The sequence below is a fragment of the Myotis davidii genome, unplaced genomic scaffold (genome assembly GCF_000327345.1).
Source record: "Myotis davidii unplaced genomic scaffold, ASM32734v1 scaffold428, whole genome shotgun sequence".
NCBI lineage: Eukaryota > Metazoa > Chordata > Mammalia > Chiroptera > Vespertilionidae > Myotis > Myotis davidii.
Genome location: NW_006299834.1, coordinates 2,140,750 through 2,155,603, shown reverse-complemented (window position 1 = coordinate 2,155,603; position 14,854 = coordinate 2,140,750). Strand labels below are relative to the sequence as shown.

General features: G+C 42.8%; 1 protein-coding gene across 2 annotated transcripts in view; it reads left to right on the top strand.

Annotated features, from left to right (window-relative positions):
- Positions 1-92: 92 nt before the first annotated feature.
- Positions 93-14,854, top strand: part of XRCC6 (X-ray repair complementing defective repair in Chinese hamster cells 6) — a 21,917-nt gene continuing 7,155 nt past the window's right edge. Inside the window, exons 1-7 of one of the 2 annotated variants that reach the window (XM_006775962.2) lie at positions 93-193; positions 754-844; positions 4,391-4,503; positions 7,987-8,125; positions 8,375-8,629; positions 9,494-9,677; positions 14,338-14,524. In XM_006775962.2, coding sequence (XP_006776025.1) covers positions 769-844; positions 4,391-4,503; positions 7,987-8,125; positions 8,375-8,629; positions 9,494-9,677; positions 14,338-14,524 — 954 coding nt within the window. In that variant the 5' untranslated portion in view covers positions 93-193; positions 754-768. Of the gene's footprint in view, positions 194-753; positions 845-889; positions 1,133-4,390; positions 4,504-7,986; positions 8,126-8,374; positions 8,630-9,493; positions 9,678-14,337; positions 14,525-14,854 lie in introns of those variants that run through there. The other variant, XM_015571940.1, reaches the window with a different exon arrangement.

The window sequence follows — 14,854 nt, the reverse complement described above, 5'->3', positions numbered from 1 at the left end:
AGGGGGCGGGGCTTTCGCAGACCGGGTGGCGTTCCTTCGCGACTTGTAGGAAAAGCAGCTTGTGGGAGTGGGCGTGTCATTTGACAGGAAAAGTACGCACTGTGCGTGATGACGTAGGGCGTTGATTGGAAGAGAGACCGCGCATACCGGCGCCCCACCTTCAGCCCAAGTCGACCTCTTCCTTGCGCTCGAGGTAGGCGGGAAGCGTCCGTGTGTGCGTGTTGCCGGCGGGTCAGGGTTGGCCGGGTCCCCCTCGCCTGGCTGCAGGGCTGCGTCGGCCAGTGGTGGGCGGCCCGAGTGTAGAGGCAGCCTCTGGTTCCCGCTCCTGCCTCCCAGGCAGGTGGCACGCGCGCGGCCTTGGAGGCCCGCCTGCACTTGAGACTCCACTGGGCATGGCCGGCTGAGGACTTGAGCGGGATTTGGGGGCGGAATGAGGACAGATGCGTCCACTAGAGGACCGAGCCTCCTGGAGCGGGAATCCCTCAAGTCCCGAGGGTGCCCATGGTAGAACGGAACTTTCACATCCATCAGAGTGGCCACCCTGAGCCCCCGCCTTAAGGGATAACGAAGGCGAGGCTGCTGGAAAGATGCCCACTCACCTCTGGGTCTCGGGGACCGAGAGCTCTCCAGGCAGCAGGACCCAGCGTCCACATTCCTCACGAGTAACCACGGGCCCTTAGAACAGATCTCAAAGGAATTGATATTTTTAGGTTTAAATTTGCTCGGTACTGAACTTAACTTTCTTTCATCTAGTGACCCGTTACCAACATGTCAGGGTGGGAGTCTTTTTACAAAAACGAGGGCGATGAAGAAGAAGAGCAGGAGGAGGGCCCGGAAGCAGGGGGTAGGTGACTGTCACCTGTACCGCTGTGTGTGTGGAATCTCTCCCTGCCTGTCTGCTGGGTGTCCTTTGCTGTCTAATGGCCTGCCCTCCTCCCCTGAGGACCTCAGATACCTTTCTCCCTTTGGACTTTGCGGAGCTACCCTAGGCTCTTTCATTCACGGCCTGCGCTAGACTATGGGGCATTTCCAGCTTAAGCTTTTGCTGGGCGCTGACTGGTAGGTTGACATCTGTGGAGCTCCAGTAAATGACCCTGAGCAGTGGCATCTTCTGTTACCTTAGATGGCTCAGGTGAGCCTTTTCCTGTTCCAGGAAAGTACTTTTCTGTTGTTGTTGTTGTTTTTTAATATATTTTATTGATTTTTTTACAGAGAGGAAGGAAGAGGAATAGAGAGAAACATTGATCAGCTGCCTCCTGCACATCTCCTACTGGGGATGTGCCTGCAACCAAGGTACATGCCCTTGACTGGAATCGAACCCGGGACCCTTGAGTCCGCAGGCCGACGCTCTATCCACTGAGCCAAACGGGTCAGGGCATGTTGTTGTTTTTTTAATCCTCACGCTAGGTTATGTCTTTGTTGATTTTAGAGAAGAAGAGGGAGAGAGAGAGAGAGAGAGAGAGAGAAAGAGAGAGAGAGAGACATCAATGGATTTGCCTCCCATATGCACCTCCATCATGCATTGAACCCACAACTGAGGTATGTGCCCTGACCAGAAATCAAACCTGAATCCTTTCAGTGTACAAGAGGATGCTCCAACCAATTGAGCCGCCCGTCCCGGGCCCAGGAATATAGTTTTACTCATCCTAGTACCTCAATATAGAAATGCCTTCCTATAGTAATTGCAGCAACCAGAGTAAACGTGAGCAACGCAGTTACAGCTGTCATTCCCTTACCATAACCTCCAGGTTTGGGGGTATATGTTCAGCCAACACACTAACACATAGGACAAAGAAAGAGAAATAAGGGATACATGTATCTGTATACTATTTAGTTTAAGTCTGAAAACTTTAAAATGTTTTTATTAAAACTGAGAAACAGGAAATGTGGAAAAAAGAGAATATTTATTATAATCTATGTAATCTATCACCCTAACACAACTACTAGCATTTTGGCATTTTGCATATTTCCTTGAGAGAAACAAACATAGATGTAAGAGAGACACATCGATCGGTTACCTCCTGCATGTGCCCTGACTGGGACTAGGGATTGACCTGCAACCCAGGCACATGCCTTTGACCAGGAATTGAACCTGCAACCCTTCTGGTGTGTGGGCTGACGCTCTAACCACTGAGAACACTGGCCAGGGCTGGATATTTAAATTATTTTCAACTTCTTACTTTAATAAATAATATTGGGGAAAATTTTGCATAAGGGTTTTTTTCATATATTATTTTCTTAAGATAGATTTTTTAAGAGGTAGAATTTTCTGGGTCAAAATGGAATTTTGTTTAAGGCTCTTGACACATGGTCATACTGTTTTAATAAAAGATGGGTAATGAGCCTGGCCAGCGTGGCTCAGTGGTTGAGCATCGACCTAGGAACCAGGAGGTCCCGGGTTCGATTCCCGGTCAAGGGCACATGCCCGGGTTGAGGGCTCGATCCCCAGTCGGGGGCGTGCAGGAGGCAGCCAATCCATGCTTCTCTCTCATCATGGATGTTTCTATCTCTCTCTACCTCTCCCTTCCTCTCTGAAATCAATAAAAATATATTTTTTTAAAAAAGATGGGTAATGAAATTTATTGCATTAAGCAGCAATGTTAAAAAAGGAGACCATCAGACATATGAAGAACACAACATCACCCTTGATATAACCATGCCAAAATAAAGAAAACCGGCATGTGATGAGCCTCTCTGGTCCGTGGTAGGAAACACGGAGGCTGTGGTAACCTACACCAAAAGAATGCAGTCAGCAAAATCCAGAAGGCGGACAACTGCACATGACACAACATCCTGGTTCTTCAACAAGTACATTGTGAGACAAATGATGGAGGGGGTTAGCTAGAGCTTACGAGGCTTCAAAAACATTAAAAAAAAAAACCCACTAGTGTGTAGGAGTGTTTGCTTGGATGAGAAAACTATGAAGAAAAATAGGGAGTGCCCTAGCCAGTTTGGCTCAGTGGACAGAGCTTCGGCCTGCGGACTGAAGGGTCCCGGGTTCGATTCTGGTCAAGGGCACATGCCCGGGTTGTGAGCTCAGTCCCCAGTGGGGGGCACACAGGAGGCAGCCAATCAATGATTCTCTCTCATCATTGATGTTTCTGTCTCTCCCTCTCCTTTCCTCTCTGAAATCAATAAAAATATTTTTTTTTAAAAAAAAGAAAAAAACAAGGAGGTGAAGTCAGGATAGTGGCTGCTCTTGGGAATGTTACCAGATAAATGTGTGGAAGGTCTTTCTCCATTGCTAGTGGGAGTGGGGTTCTTGGGGTACCACTGATATAAGAATTTCCAGAGGCCCCTATGGGAGGATGAGATATGGTAGAAAGCTTTGTTTTTGTGGAATTACATCCTTGGGCTTATAAAGTCCCATTTCCATTGGATTCTAGTCCTAGAAGCTGTATAGCTGGGGATTCAGTAGAAGTAGAAGCAAAGCCCACTTAATACAATAAATTTAATTACCCATCTTTTATTAAAACAATATGACATATGTGTCAAGAGCCTTAAACAAAATTCTACCTTGACCTAGGAAATTCTACCTCTTAAAAATTTATCTTAAGAAAATAATATATATCCAAAATTTCTGTTCCAGTATGAAGCTGGGTCCAGTTTAGCATTAGGCTAGTTGCAATCTATTAATCCGTTGTGTGTGGGGTTCACATGGCTGTGACCCTTTGGGTGAATGTAGAAATGTGAGAACTCTGCAAGCCCGGAGTCAACTTCAGCAAGCAAGAGCACAAAAGAGCAAGCTCCTTCGTTTAGGAGATTAAATATCTTAAAACTTCCCAAGCTTGCAGTGGTCACACCTCCTCTGGCTAATGACCTGTTCCCAGGTGTGGCTGACAGACAAGCACCTTACCCGTTTCATCCAGACTTCATTGGTCCTGCATCTAAACCGCAGCTTCCTGGCAAAGCTGCACAAATCGCATGCCCATATTTGGCCTTCCCTTTGCTCCTTTCCAGTTATTCATAACTAGGTTAAATGACAATGCTATCAGGAGGAGGCTCAGCATTGTAATTGGGAGGGAACATGGAGAGGGCTTCTGGGTGACTGGTAAGATTCACTGTGGGTAGTGGTTTTAAGGGTGTTCATGCTATATAATAAAAGGCTAGTATGCAAATCGTCCCCTTGATGTCCCCCTTCCCCCCCACCTCAATTGGGAGCAGGGCCGGCCCGCCAACTGCCCATGGCTCCTCCCCACAGGCTGGCCCTGCTCGATAGCCCAGACCCCTCCCCTGCACGGATTCATGCACCGGGCCTCTAGTCTTATAATAATTCATCAGGCTATACTTCTGCTTAATGGGCTTTTCTCTATTTGTTCTCTTTAAATAATAAACATCATAAATATGAACACAAGGGCAAGCATTTCCTTCCTTTTTTTCCTCCCTGTAGGAGAATACACCTATTCAGGAAGAGATAGTTTGATTTTTTTGGTTGATGCTTCTAGGGCCATGTTTAAGTCAGAAGGTGAAGATGAAATGACTCCTTTTGACATGAGCATCCAGGTAAGACTACCTTTTTATTTAAAACAAACAAAACCCCAAAGTATTAACACTACTTTTAAAAATATGGGCTCTGTGTGAAAATTTTGTTTGTGAATGATAAATAGTGGTTAGCCTCCCCGGATGGCTATGTGTAAAAGTGTGGCAGTGTTGGAGGACAGGCCCATTTAATTCTGGGTTTGAACTCCGGACACTAGGAATACATTGCTCCCACCTTTGGCGTTAGCCCTGGTAGTAGATATGGGCTGCTCCTTGTGCAGACATGGGAGCATAGAGGAAGAGAGGACATTCCAGCAATTATTGTATGGAAATGAGTCCTCTTGTAAGTGATATTTGGAAGTTGGGTGTTACTTGTGGTTGAAAAAGATTATTACAACAAAAAGACAAAAACCCAATTAAAAAATGGGCATAGGACTTGAATATACATGTCTCTAAAGATATGCAAATAGCCAACAAACACAGAAGATTCTGAACATCTTTAGTCGTTAGAGAAATGCAGATCAAAACCACAATGAGATATCTCACCCACTAGGATGGATATAATTACAAAAAAAAAAAAGGAAAATAAGGATGTGGAGAAACTAGAAGCCTCATACATTGATAGTGGGAATGTAAAATGGATCAGCTTCTGTGCAAAACAGCTTGGCAGTTCCTCAGAATTCAATATAGAATTACAATCTGACCCAGCCGTTCTCCCAGGTGTATACCCAACAGAATCAGGTACTCAGATTCTGATTCTGCCACTTAATAAACTGTCTGGTTAATATTCAAAGAGTTGCCCAACCTTCTGGTATCTGTTTTCTCATCTGTGAAATGGAGAGAATAATAGTATCTTCCATATCACGTTGTGAGAATTAGTTAGTTTTTTAAAAAATATTTGTATTGATTTTTAGAGAGGAAGGGAGTGAGTGAGAGTGAACCATTGATTGGCTGCCTCTTGCCCATGTGCCCTGACGGGAGATGGAACCCGCAACCTTTCTTGTATACAGGACGACGTTCCGACCAACTGAGCACCTGGCCAAGGCTAGTTTAGTTTTCTAAAATGAGGTGTAGTTCACATAACAAAATTAACCTTTCTAAAGTGTACAGTTCAAAGGTATTTAGTCATTCACAATGTTGTGTAACCACCACTTCTGTCTCATTCCAAAACATTTTGAAGTGGATAAACAAAATGCTTATACCTACATCGTAATATTACTCAGACATAAAAAGAAATGAAAAAACTAATACATGCCACAAGGTAAATGGACATGGAAAACATATTAAGTGAAAGAAGCCAGACAAATGAAATGTAGACTAGATAATCCATAGAGAATGCAGGTTGGTCGCTCCTAGGGGCAGGGTGGGGGTGGCTGGGGAGGAATGGGAAGCCATGGTGTAATGGATATGGCGTTTGCTGTGGAGGTGGTGAAAATATTTTGGAACTAGATGGAGGTGGTGGTTACACAACATTATAAATTTACTAAATACAACTGAATTGCTTACTTTAAAATGATTAACTTTGTTATATGAATTACACTTCAATTAGAAAGGTCGCTGTTCATAGAAAAGAATTTCTAAACATTTATTGTATATCTCAGGTCTCATATTTTTAGAGTTTGGAACCAAACAAGCTTCTCATGTTCTAATTTGTATACAGGCAGCTCTTGCATTTGGCAGATCAGAATATCTTGGCATTTAAAAACAGAATTAATAAAAATCAATCCTTAACTTTAAAGCAGTGGTTTGCAAACTTTAACCTACATCAGAGTCACCTGCAGGGGCTTGTTAGCATGGACTGCGGGGCTTTTCCCCAGATTCTGTGGGTCTCGAGCTGGGACTAAGAATTGGCATTTCCAGCAAGTTCCCAGGTGGTGCTGATGTTGCTGGTTTGGAGGAGCACTGTTTTAACCTTTTTGGGATCACAGCCCTCTCTTTACAATGTGATGAAAACTATGTCCCTCTCCCCAGAAGGACACACTCACAGTTCTACATGTAGTTTCAAAGGGTTCGAGGAATCCTTGATGCCTAAAGAACCCAGAAGAAAATGTAGTATTATGTAGCGAATAAGTGAGACATTCACAGATGAGCATAGTCAATCTATAAAAGCCTAAGCGACCAATGACTGAACTGACCAGTCGCTATGACACGCACTGACCACCAGGGGGCAGATGCTCAACGCAGAAGCTGCCCCCTGGTGGTCAGTGCACTCCCACAGCCAACCTCCTGCAGTCCCTCCCCCAGCCAGCCAGCCCTGATCAACCCTGATCTGCCAGGCTGAGGGACCCCACCTGTGCACGAATTTGTGCACCAGGCCTCTAGAGCAGGGGCCCTCAGACTATGGCCTGTGGGCCACATGCAAATACAAATATTGTATTTATTCCCGTTTTGTTTTTTTACTTCAAAATAAGATATGTGCAGTGTGCATAGGAATTTGTTCATAGTTTTTTTTTAAACTATAGTCCGGCCCTCCAACGGTCTGAGGGACAGTGAACTGGCCCCCTGTTTAAAAAGTTTGAGGACCACTGCTCTAGAGTCTCGTATATTTGATAAGAAGCAATGAAAAAACATTTTCTGTAATTCGATGTTAGTTTTCTTTTGTGTGTGTTTTTATTTCTTTATAAGAAGGCCTCACCTAATTTTTGTAAGTATTTATAGACTGCTCAAAAAATAGATGGAAGTGTTTGTAGAAATGAATACTTGCCTGCAGATTATTGTCTCTGCATTTAATGAGAGAATTGCTGTGGAGGAAGGCTGCTGAGAAGCTCAGGCAGGACATGGAGGTGTCACCATGCTGGTTTAGTCCCCAGCTTTGCAGATTCAGAAACTTAATTTTGTCAGTGTCCCCAGAATTACATAGGCTGCCAGGACAGACCAACTCTTCAGAGACACCGATTGACCAGGTGCTGACATTAGTTTCAAGGTAGCTAGACCTCTCCTGGTATACTGATGTTTTTAATCGTGTAATTAAGCAAATTGTATTGTAGAAAATGCTGTTAGTAGTTACGACTTTTTTTCAGGTCACATATACTTACTGTTAGCTTAAACCTTTTATACAAATAATTATTTTATAAATGTAAATTCTGTTTCTTAGTATCAAGCTACTTGAGGAAAGGTCAGTGGCCTGACCAAAACCCAGCCAGTTAGTGTGTGACAGCAGTGAGACTAATACCCAGGTTTTCTGATTCCATTACTGGGCTTTTCCCATATAGCAGTTTCCTCCCTGAGTATATGCATGTTTTAAATTTCTGATTTCTTATGGTAAGGACTGCTTATACTTCTATTATATACTTACTGCACTCTGCTTTTTGTTATAGTGTAATATATCTGCCCGTCACTCTCAGTGATTCATGAATTTCCTGAAGGTAGAGGTCATACCTTATTCTAATGCCGTGTATACATTCAGCAAATATATATCAAGCACCAATATGTGCCAGGCACTTACGGAGTTTAAGTTTAGTGGTAAGTAGTTAAACATTAATTGAATTTTTGTTTTTATTTTTCCAGTGTATCCAGAGTGTGTACACCAGTAAAATCATAAGCAGTGATCGAGATCTCTTGGCAGTGGTGTTCTATGGTACCAAGAAGGACAAAAACTCAGTGAATTTCAAAAATATTTATGTCTTACAGGAGCTGGATAATCCAGGTCAGTGTTTCTAAGATTAACTTTTCCCTTACATGTTTTCCCTGAACAAAGAGATGTGGAGAAGGCAGCAGATGACACCTTGACTAAGAGTATGGTTTCCTGCAGTAGGGGGCTCTTCTTAGGATGTGGACTTTTGCTGTATGGGTTAAACAGCGTGGTGGCAATGGACCTTAGGCCCTTCCATTGGTCTTGTAAAGGTGTCCATTGACACTGACTTTTCTGCCCATTTGACTCCCTGTCTCTGATCAGGTGCTAAACGAGTGTTAGAGCTTGCGCAGTTTAAAGGGCAGCAGGGAAAGAAACATTTCCAAGACCTGATTGGCTATGGATGTGACTACTCACTAAGTGAAGTGCTGTGGGTCTGTGCCAACCTCTTTAGCGATGTCCAGTTCAAGATGAGCCATAAGAGGATCATGCTGTTCACCAATGAAGATGACCCCCATGGCAATGACAGTGCCAAAGCCAGCCGGGCCAGGACCAAAGCTGGGGATCTCCGTGACACAGGTCGGTATTTCCCCCGTTCTTTTAAATTGGCACTTAATTTTATTGCTTCTGTATAGCTGATGTCAAACATTTGCTTTTCACCATTCAGAGTAAAATGAAAGAATAACATGTAGCTGGAGGAGACACTTGTGTAACATTCCCAGTGAAAATGGGCAGGCCATTAGCAATCTAAAGGACTCTACTGGAGCAAGATTTTCTTGATTTTAATGCTACTGTGAATGGCAGTCATTTGAATATGTTGTCCGAAGTCATTATACAGCTGGCTCCCTTAGCCACTTTCTCTGATTTCTAAAATGTTAACAATCAGCCTAAGTTCTTTGGGACCTTCATTTATTTATTATTTTCAATTTTTTATTGATTTCAGAGACAGGAAGGGAGAGGGAGAGATAGAAACATCAATGATGAGAGAGAATCTTTGATTGGCTGCCTCCCTCATGCCCCCCTACCAGGAATTGAGCCTTCAAACCTGACCAGGAATCGAACCGTGACCTGGTTCAAAGGTCGACGCTCAACCATTGAGCCACACCAGCCAGGCTCTTTGGGATCTTTTTTTTTTTTTAAATATATTTTATTAATTTTTTACAGAGAGGAAGGGAGAGAGATAGAGAGTTAGAAACATCGATGAGAGAGAAACATCGATCAGCTGCCTCCTGCACACTCCCCACTGGGGATGTGCCCGCAGCCCAGGTACATGCCCTTGACCGGAATCGAACCTGGGACCTTTCAGTCTGCAGGCCGACGCTCTATCCACTGAGCCAAACCGGTTTCGGCTTTTTGGGATCTTTAAAAAGCATATTTGAACTTAACTGCAAAAATGTCTTGCTGACAATTGTTTCCCCTCACTTGTGTCTGTCCTTGCCCCAGGTATCTTCCTTGACTTGATGCACCTGAAGAAACGTGGAGGCTTTGACATATCCTTATTCTACAGAGATGTCATCAGCACAGCAGAGGATGATGACCTAGGGGTTCACTTCAAGGAGTCGAGCAAGCTAGAAGACCTGTTGAGGAAGGTCCGAGCCAAGGAGACCAGGAAGCGCCCACTCAGCAGGTGGGCACTGAGCCTGCGCCAACTGCCCCTAAGTCCTCTAACTTATCCTAAGTAATGCATAGCTTTGATCTCCCTGGCTACTAACTCATGCGAGGATATCTTTTCCTTTGATTTTTTAGAGAGAGTGGAAGGGAGGGAAGGAGAGAGAGAGAGAGAAAGAGAGAGAAAAGCATTGATGTGAGAGAACCACATGGACTGGTTGCTTCCTGCATGCCTCCAGATTGGGAACTGAACCCAAAACCCTTTGGTGCCCAGGCCGATGTTCTAACCATTGAGCTCACCAGCCAGGGCAGATTATCTCTTTTTTAGCGAACTTTGGCATTGGAATCCTAAGGGCTCCTTAGCATTTCTTAAGGGCATCAGGCTTTCATTTTTGACTAGTTTCCTCAATACAGGGGAATATGACCATTGGTGGTTTCTGAGCAGTTTTCAAGGGATTATTGGTAGTCTCCTAGAGCAGTGGTTCTCAACCTCCCTAATGCCGCGACCCTTTAATACAGTTCCTCATGTTGTGGTGACCCCCAACCATAAAATTATTATCGTTGCTACTTCATAACTGTAATTTTGCTACTGTTATGAATCTTCATATAAATATCTGTTATGCAGGATGTATTTTCATTGTTACAAATTGAACATAATTAAAGCATAATGCTTAATCACAAAAACAGTATGTAATTATATATGTGTTTTCCGATGGTCTTAGGCGACCCCTGTGAAAGGGTCGTTCGACCCCCAAAGGGGTCGCGACCCACGGGTTGAGAACCGCTGTACTAGAGGATGCATGGCATTGTAAGGAACCACGACCCCACTCATTGCTGCAGTCGTAGTGTTGTCATTGCTATCCTTTCCCCCTAGAAACTGCTTCTCTTTCCTCAAGCCCCTGTTACCTCTTCCTCCTTTCTGAAATGACAGCATGTTGTTACCACAATTTGGAAACCTACTACAGCAAGCATGCCAAACTTGTGGCCTGCTGGCTATATGCCTCCTTTATTTGGCTCAGGTTAGCCTTTGAGTTTGACATGCTGGTACTACACATTTTGGTGAGGATGCATAAATTAAAGGGAGATTGCTTGGATTCTAGTTCTGGCCCCTCTGCTGTGTGGCCCGAGGCAAGGCATGTAACTTCTCTGAGCCTCAGTAAAATGGGAGCAAAACTGATAGCTCCTTATAGGATTGCCGTGATGATTAAATGGAATAACCTAGGCACAGTGCTTGGCACGTGGTAATTATTTATAAATGTTAGCTATTCTTACTACTTTGTGGTAGAATTATTATAGGGTACTTGGTATGAATAATACATTGAAGCTGTTTGAGGACTAATAATGCTTTAGGCCGAAGACCTAGAAAATTACTACGCTTGTTCTTGCTATAACCAAATAGTAAAATTACTTTATTGCATGTTTATTGGGTGCCAGGCATGGTCTTAAATTCTTTGTGAATATATTAATTAACTTATTTAATCTTTAATGACAACCCTTTGAAATAGATTGAAACCTACCCATTAATAACACTTATTAACCTTAAGACATTTCAGATGAAGTTAAACATATTAAGCAACTTGTTTTGCACTGTGAGCTTCCATATTTTCCGTGACAAGTTATGACATAAGCCATGAGGTTGTAAACTATGATGTTATACTGTAACTTCTTAAAAATAGATTTTTATTGATTTCAGAGAGGAAGGGAGAGGGGGAGAGAGATAGGAACATCAATGATGAGAGAGAATCATGGATTGGCTGCCTCCTGCACGCTCCACATTGGGAATCGAACCAGGATCTCCTGGTTCATAGGTCGGGCTATGACTTTATCTTAACTCAGAGTTATGATATTTTCAAGGTCGAAAGGTACCTTAATGCATAAATGTGAACATTTAAGACTGGGTACGGGGAGTAATGGATTTGAGAGAAATAGAACCAAGGCCACTTGAAGCCTGAGGTGTGAGTGGACCACACTGGCCAGTGCTCTCTCCCAGGATACTAAAATTCAGAGGACACAGCAATTTTAAAAAATTACTTTGAAGACGGTGCAGTTTTTTTAACTGGTTACATTTATTGTCAGCAGCCTTTAGACAACTGAGTTTAACTGAGTCAGCCAGAATAATTTAAAATAGGAAGCCACCAAATGGTTGGTGTTGTTAGTAATGCCATCTGTTACTGGTACTCACGATACATTACCAGATTGATCTGGAAGCATAATAGCTGCTTGTTCCAGGAGCCAACATTTCTAGTTCGGACTCTGTCCCAAAGCAGTGTTCTTCCCACCGTGTGAACCAATATACCTTTGAACTAGTTGTAACTTGTTTAAATATGTTCTCTTCTTTAAAATCAATACTCCTAAACATTCCACTACAGTAAAGATGGGTTATTAATCTGATTCTCTCCTCCTTTTTGATAAAGATCTCTGAAGCCATAAATTTCCTTTGAACACTTTTTAGCTGCATCCTGTACCTTTTGGTATGTTGTATTTTCACTTTTTTTAAAATATATTTTATTCATTTTTTACAGAGAGGAAGGGAGAGGGATAGAGAGTTAGAAACATCAATGAGAGAGAAACATCGATCAGCTGCCTCCTGCATACCCCACCACTGGGGATGTGCCCGCAACCAAGGTACATGCCCTTGACTGGAATCGAACCTGGGACCCTTCAGTCCACAGGCCGACGCTCTATCCACTGAGCCAAACCAGCTAGGGCTGTATTTTCACTTTCATTTAATTGAAAATAATTTTAAAATTTCCCTGTGATTTTATCTTTAACCTCCTGGATTATTTAGAAGTATATTGTTTAATTTCCAAACATTTGAGGTTTTCCCAGAATTCTTTCTATGGTAGATCTCTAACTTAGTTCCATTTTGGTTAAAGAACATACTTGGTATGATTTCAGTCTTTTTAGACTTGTTTTGTGGCCAAGCATATGGTCTGTCCTAGAGAATGTTCCACGTGTGCTTGAGAAGAATGCATAACATGGGTTATTTTTGTGTTGTGCCTTTTTTACAATATCATGTAGTAAATATTTTGCACATTGTCATTACTAAATTCTAGAGGTCCTATTGCTTCTTACGATGTTGGTATGAATATTTTGGAGCAATGTGTCATAATAGATACGTATACGAGTGTTGAATCAGACATACCAGAGTTTGAACACCAGTTTTTATTACTTGTCTGCCCTTAAACAAGTTAGGTAACATCTCTGAGCATCAATGCTTTCATCTGTAAAAAGGACTATAATAAGGTTTATGGGTGGCAAACAATAGAAACGGACTCTTGATTACTGTCAATATAATCAAGCAAAATTCTGAACAGGGTGGGGAGTGTAGGAACCCAAGTGGCACGAGGAATCTAGGTAGCAAGAACTAATGACAGTGTCTTCTAGGCGCTACTATCAGAAAGCATCCCTCCCTCCATGTCCTCCTTTGGTCACTGCTTAGGACCCAGACGCTCAAGAGAATCGGTGCGATGGCTTCAGTCTGGGTCAGATATATCCACCACGTGACCAGGGGAGGACATAGCACTTTGATTAACATCCCCCAAATCTGCAGTGGGGGAAGGGTGGTTCCCAAAGAAAAATTGGGGTTTCATTGTTAAAAAGGCGGGGAAGGGTACTAGATAAGCAGAAACAACAGATAATCAACACAGTACTTGTAGGGTTATTATGACAATGAATAGCTGTAAAGGGATTGGAATAGTACTGAACTCAGTAAAAGTAATCATTTTTATTACAGTACATTCTTTTTTTAATATAAGCTTATTCAATAATTATTTTTTAAAAATTGATTTCAGAGAGAGGAAGGGAGAGGGAGAGAGAGATAGAAAATCAATGATGAGAGAGAATCATCAATCAGCTGCCTCCTCTATGCCTCCCACTGGGGATGGAGCAACCCAGGCATGTGCCCTGACCTGGAATTGAACTGTGACCTCTTGGCTCATGGGCCGACACTCAACCACTGAGCCACATAGGTTAGGCAGTATATTCTTTTTTTTTTTTTTTAAATATATTTTATTGATTTTTTACAGAGAAGAAGGGAGAGAGATAGAGAGTTAGAAACATCGATGAGAGAGAAACATCGATCAGCTGCCTCCTGCACATCTACTGGGGATGTGCCCGCAACCCAGGTACATGCCCTTGACCGGAATCGAACCTGGGACCTTTCAGTCCTCAGGCCAACGCTCTATCCACTGAGCCAAACCGGTTTCGGCTAGGCAGTATATTCTTTATCATTATTTTACATAGTTAATATATTCTGAAACTAATTTTTGTGGCATAGACCCTGAGATAGTATTACAGCAAACTCCATTGTATTATTAAAATGAGTTATATTTATATTCTAAGGGCTCATTTAGAATATAAGAGAGAGTAACACAATTTAAGTCTTGGGTGCCCTGTGGAATTTAGATAGGAAAGTATAATCTTTTAGTCCAGTGGTTCTCAACCTGTGGGTCGCGACCCCTTTGGCGGTCGAACGACCCTTTCACAGTGGTCACCTAAGACCATCCTGCATATCAGATATTTACATTACGATTCATAACGGTAGCAACATTACAGTTGAGAAGTAGCAATGAAAATAATTTTATGGTTGGGTCGCAACATGAGGAACTGTATTTAAAGGGCCAGAAGGTTGAGAACCACTGTTTAAGTTTATGTTTTTTTATTTTTCTGTCCTCCAGGTTGAAGTTTAAGCTCAACAAAGATACAGCATTCACTGTTGGCATTTATAATATGGTCCAGAAGGCTCACAAACCTCCTCCAATTAGGCTTTATCGGGAAACAAATGAACCAGTGAAAACCAAGACTCGGACATTCAGTGTAAATACAGGCAGTTTGCTTCTGCCAAGTGACACTAAGAGATCTCAGGTAGGCCTGCCTACTGACTGAATTTTGTCTCATTGAGGAGTTAACGGGGAGGAAGACAGTTATCAGCCTAACCAGATAACTTTCATGTGCACATCTTTCTAGCCAAGTTGTTACAACAACATCATTACTCTTTGAAACTGGCATCTAGATCAGAGATACCATGAGAGCTAAAAGTAGAGCCAGTGTTTGAAAGCGACATCAGTGAAAACTTTAGCTCCTGCCCTGGCTGGTGTGGCTCCGTTGTCTGAGTGCTATCCCATGCACCACAAGTTGTCCGCTGGATTCCGGTCAAGGGCACATGCCCAGGTCTCAGGTTTGATCCTCGGTAGA